This window comes from Bos indicus x Bos taurus, chromosome 29 (assembly GCF_003369695.1).
Source record: "Bos indicus x Bos taurus breed Angus x Brahman F1 hybrid chromosome 29, Bos_hybrid_MaternalHap_v2.0, whole genome shotgun sequence".
Classification (NCBI taxonomy): Eukaryota; Metazoa; Chordata; class Mammalia; order Artiodactyla; family Bovidae; genus Bos; species Bos indicus x Bos taurus.
Window position 1 is genome coordinate 23211247 of NC_040104.1, and position 6000 is coordinate 23217246.

General features: G+C 38.6%; 1 protein-coding gene across 1 annotated transcript; it reads right to left on the reverse strand.

The window, feature by feature from the left end:
* Window positions 1-3611: 3611 nt before the first annotated feature.
* LOC113886016 (olfactory receptor 151-like) lies at window positions 3612-4580 on the reverse strand. Its single transcript, XM_027531962.1, has one exon. The coding sequence runs from the start codon at window positions 4575-4577 to the stop codon at window positions 3612-3614; it is 966 nt and encodes a 321-aa protein (XP_027387763.1). The 5' UTR covers window positions 4578-4580.
* Between the last annotated feature and the right edge of the window lie 1420 nt (window positions 4581-6000).

Sequence of the window (6000 nt, forward strand, 5' to 3'; positions counted from 1 at the left end):
ACGGGGTTGCACAGAGTCGGACAGGACTGACGCGACTTAGCAGCAGCAGCAGCATATGTGTATATGTGTATATTCAATCACACCTTTTCTTCTATTATAAAACTCTGCCTCTACATTGGGCTTTTGCACTTCTTTGGAGTTTTCCTTTTTCCTCCTTTTTCTTTCTTCTTTTAAAATAATTTTAATTTTTAAAATTCTATTACATTTTTTCTACATTTATTCCTTTGTTTTCCTTTCCTACTGTTCTTTTCCTTAACTGTTCTTGCAGTTAATCTTTAGTGTATATTACTCTTCTTCATCTACCTCTATTTAACATTGCACATCTATTCTTTCTTTCTTTCCTTTCCTCTTAACATATCTGTTAGTTTTGTTTTCATTGCTTTATTCTCCACCTGGCACTTTGCTTTAGTTTTGTTTTCCAGTTTGTGCTTTAGTTAGTTTTGTTCTTAAATGGTAAATATAACTTTTGATTTCCTTTGTTTGCTGGGTCAATCTACTGTACTTTATTTTAGTTGGACTGTTTTGACTTTGCTTATGGGTATATATGTTTACGTGTATATTCCATTATTTTAATTATTATTTGCCTGATTTTGTAACTGCCATATGCCTGGGTTTCATCTTTGGTTTTAGTGTGTTTGTTTTAATCTCACTTAATGCCATAACAAACTACTTGTGACCAGAGATCAAGCCCTGAGCCTTTGGAGTGGAGCACTGACTTCAAGATCCTAGATTCCCAGAGAACTAACCCTAGGGAGTATCAAATAGTGAGAACTCAGACAAAGGAAACCACTTGAATACAAGATCCAGCATCAGCCAACCACCAGTAGCACCTTGTGCAGGATGCCTTATCTAAACAACAAACAAAACAAAAGTGTAAACCCAATCATCAGCAGACAGGATTCCAACCTCACTTGGCCTTGCCCACCAGAGGAAAAACAAACAAACAAACAGAAACTCAGCACAAATATCACCCTATATGAAGCTTACAGAAACCACTGGACCAACCTTAGGAGGGCAGAAACCAAAAAGAAGAAAGAATTCAATTTTCTTCAAGGAAAGAATTCAACTTGCCTTGAAGCCTGGGAAAAGGAGACCTCAAACACAATAAGTTAAAAAAATAATGAAAAGACAGAGAGATACTACACAAACGAAAGAACAAACTAGAAACACAGAAGTCCAAATAAATGAAGAGGAAATAGGCAACTACCTAAAAAGGATTTAGAATAGTGATAGTAAAGATGATCAAAAACCTTGAAAACAAAATGGAGAAAATGCAAGAATCAACAAAGACCTAGAAGAATTAAAGAACAAACATACAGAGACAAACAGCACAATTACTGAAATTAAAAATACCCTAGAAGGAATCAATAGCAGAATATCTGAAGCAGAAGAACAAGTCAGTGAGCTGGAAGATAAAATGGTAGAAGTAACTTATGAAGAGTGGAATAAAGTAAAAAGAATGACAGGAACTGAGGATAGTTTCAGAGGCCTCTGAGACAATATCAAATGCACCAACCTTAGAATTATAGGGGTCCCAGAAAGAGAAGAGAAAAAGAGAGGATATGAGAAAAATTTTTGAAGAGAGTATAGTTGAAAATTTCCCCAACATGGAAAAGGAAATAGTCAACCAAGTCCAAGAGGCATAAAGAGTCCCATACAGGATAAACCCAAGGAGAAACATGCCAAGATACATACTAATCAAACTAATGAAGACTAAACACAAAGAAAGACTATGAAAAGCAGCCTGGGAGAAGCAACAAGTAACATACAAGGGAAACCCCATAGGCTTAACAGCTGATCTTTCAGCAGAAATTCTGCAGGCCAGAAGGGAATGGCAGGATATATTTAAAGTTCAGTTCAGTTCAGTTCAGTTGCTCAGTCATGTCCGACTCTTTGCGACACCTGTTAAAAATAGCAAGAAAAATATCTGAACATTTAGTTTCCTGTATTAAATTCTTTCTGCTTAAGAAATTTAGAATTGTTCATTTTTCTGCATCAAGTTATGAAATACTGTATCTAAATAATTAAAATGACAGAGGACTGATAATTAGCTTAGTGTTATTAAAAAATTATGAATGATAATGAAAAGAATGCCCTCAAATATTTGCAGTGCAAGGCAACTAATTCTCTAACTCATTGTTTCAGTGAAATGGTGAAAGACATTTTGTACCAGGTCAACTGGTTTACTGAGTCATATAGGCGGAGATTGCAGAATGTTATTTAGCATGGAGAAAAGACTACAAGGATGTCTAATATTCCTTGGATGTCTGGAAGCTGTGGGAAGATAATGGAAGGAAAAGTTAAACATTGGAAATTTATAATTATGCTAAGAATAGCGGGATACACAGAGATACTGTTGGCCGAGAGAGGGGGGATGACGATCTGTCAGTGTGAATCTCAGCGTTGTTTAGCAGCTATGTTATCTGAGATTACTTAACTTAAAGTTTCCTCATCTGAGAAATGAACTAATTCCATCAAACACTTAGATGTTGGCCTAGCATCCATGAATGTGAGATGGATGGTGATAATTCAGTGATGATCCTGTGGTGATAGTAATAACTGGGTGAAGGCACCATTTAAATGATCATGGCAGAGATGGAGATCAGACATATGGGTCAAGGATACTTGGTTACTTTGTGTATTAATTGTCACATTAAGCTTTGCAGCAAAAGACTGGCCATTAAAGTTTTGCCTCCGCAGAGGAAAAGGAGGGGAAATAAATTTTCAGCTGAAGGACATTTTAGGAAAACAATAGTTGTGGCAGGTATAAGGACACAGTAAAAGTATAATAAAAGAGAAAAGTGGGATAAATCTGGGTGAGAAAGAGACTATTTGCTATTTCTTATGACTTCTTAATTCATCCGTATTTGTCTGTGTACTCTAAAGGGCTAGTTGGGGAAAAATCAATGGATAGTTCTCTGACAAAATGTGGTCCACTGGAGAAGGGAACAGCAAACCACTCCAGTATTCTTGTCATGAGAACCCCATGAACAGTATGGAACTCATTGCTAGATGTTCTAAACTTATGCTATAATGAAGATACATGTTTTCAGTTCAGCCCATCAGTCGTGTCCGACTCTTTGCAACCCCATGAATCGCAGCACGCCAGGCCTCCCTATCCATCACCAACTCCCGGAGTTCACTCAGGCTCACGTCCATTGAGTCAGTGATGCCATCCAGCCATCTCATCCTCTGTCGTCCCCTTCTCCTCCTGCCCCCAATCCCTCCCAGCATCAGAGTCTTTTCCAATGAGTCAACTCTTCGCGTGAGGTGGTCAAAGTACTGGAGCTTCATCTTTAGCATCATTCCTTCCAAAGAAATCCCAGGGCTGATCTCCTTCAGAATGGACTGGTTGGATCTCCTTGTTTACCAGAGGGCAAAGCATAAATAAACCAACCAACCAAATAAATAACTGATCTCAAGCAAAACAAAAGACCACTTGAAACCAGAAAGATTCAAGCAGAGTAAGACATGAGAGATGTGAGAGGGAGAAAGGGAATTGGAAAAAATTAGCAAATACATTCAATAAATCATATTGATAAGTGGTTGTTTTTCCATTATATGTATGTAAATTTTTACAGGGCTTCTCCTCTATATTTCTCTACCAATTTTCAACCTGAAAAAGAATAATGACATTTGCATCCAAAGAGTTTTCTCCTTAGTGTTTTCTGCATGGCAGCTTTCACTTCCTTATTTCTCAAGCTGTAGATTAGGGGGTTCAGCATGGGTATTCCTGTGGTGTAGAACAGGGAGACGACATTCTCCCAGGCTAGGGAACTGCCTGTGGGGGGTTTTAAGTACAAGAATGTGGTAGATCCGTAAAACAATCCCACAGCTGCAAGATGGGAGCTGCATGTACTGAAGGCTTTGGACCTTCCCTCTGTGGAGTGGATACGGAGGATGCTGGAGAGAATAAAAGCATAGGAAACAAAGATTGTTAAGCTGGTGACTATGATGTTAAATCCAGCCAAAAAGAAAGTTGTTATTTCAATATGATAAGTGCTGGAGCAGGAGAGCTTCATGAGTGGGACAACATCACAGAAGTAGTAACTGATGAGGTGCTCACAATAGGATAGTTTTAACATGAGGCCAATTTCTATGGTTGAGCCAATGAGCCCCATGGTATAGACTGCAGCCACCAGGAGGGAGCAGACTCCATGAGACATGTTGATGTTGTAAAGCAAAGGTCTGCAGATGGCAACATAGCGGTCATAGGCCATCACTGTCAGCATGTAACACTCAGCAATGACAAACACCAGGAAGAAGTAGAGCTGGGCCATGCACCCTGCATAGGAGATGATGTTCTTTTCTGACACAAAGTTCACCAGCATCTTAGGGGTAATGACAGAGGAGTAGCAGAGATCTAATAGTGATAGACTGCTGAGAAAGTAGTACATGGGTATATGAAGCTGAGCATTCAGACAAATCAGTGTTATCACACCCAGGTTCCCTATCATGGTGACTGAGTAGATCCCAAGGAAGAGGAAGAAGAAGAAGAAGGGTAGTTGGAGCTCTGGCTGATTTATTAAACCTCCAAGAATGAACTCTGTCACTGTGGAGTGGTTTTGTGCAGCCATTCTCCTCTGGTTGGGAGCTCTGTGGAAAACAGAAATAAGAGCTTATGAAAACATAAGCCCCTGAAGATACTTATAAATAACCATATATGAGCCTTTCTGGTGTGGGTAGGTATCAGTTTCTGTTCCTGAGTGAGTGATCTTGAACTCATTTTTTCTAGTTGTTTGTCTCTTCATGTCTAATGTTTTCTAGGATTCTTACAATTATGGCATGGTTTGAAGAATATGAAGTTGGAGAAAATAGGGGTCCCTATAGAGCCTTTCCACTCTCATATTTTCCAAGTACCCTGGAGGTAACTACAAGTGTGTTTTATTTATGAGACCAAAGTTGAATTTTGCTCCAGAAAGAAAAAGGCCCTTATCATCTCTGCAATCCCAAAATACTCCCCATGAAATGAAAGCATGAGGTCACCTTATCTTAAATCCAGATAGTGTGGGATGATAGAGCCCTTCCAATTACTGAATGACAAGTCAGTTTCCACATTTGAGAATTATATGGAGTTACAATATCAATTTTCAAAGTTAAAAATATAATGGAATAATATACATGAAATATTGGATTGGCTATTGTTCAGGGTTTTCTGTAAGATGTTGCGGAAAACCCAAACAATTTGCCAACTCAATATTTTCCAAATATTCTGTTGCTATACAAGTGTACATTTTCATTAGGCATATGGAATTTGTAGTAATTTTTCACTGAACCTGTGGTCTTAGGACAGTTATTCTTAGTTCTGGTTACACATAAATATCACCTGATGAGATTTAAAAAATAATGATGTCAGGTTTATACTTACATTAATTCTAATTTACTGGGATTTTGTGGTTATTGAGTGCTATGTTTCTGAAAGGCAATGGCAAAGTATGTTCAAACTACCGCACAATTGCACTCATCTCACACGCTAGCAAAGTAATGCTCGAAATTCTCCAAGCCAAGCTTCAACAGTATGTGAACCATGAACTTCCAGATGTCCAAGCTAGATTTCGAAAAGGCAGAGGAACCAGAGGTCAAATTGCCAACATCCATTGGATCATCAAAACATCAAGAGAGTTCCAGAAAAACATTTACTTTTGCTTTATTGACTATACCAAAGCCTTTGACTGTGTCTATCACAACAAACTGTGGAAAATTCTTCAAGAGATGGGAATACCAGACCCCCTGACCTGCCTCCTGAGAAATCTGTATGTAGGTCAAGAAGCAACAGTTAGAAACAGATGTGGAAAAACAGACTGGTTCCAAATCGGGAAAGGAGTACGTCAAGGCTGGGTATTGTCACCCTGCTTATTTAACTTATATGCAGAGTACAACATGCGAAATGCCAGGCTGGATGAAGCACCAGCTGGAATAAAGATTGTCAGGAGAAATATCAATCACCTCAGATATGCAGATGACACCACCCTAATGGCAGAAAGTGAAGAACTAAAGAGC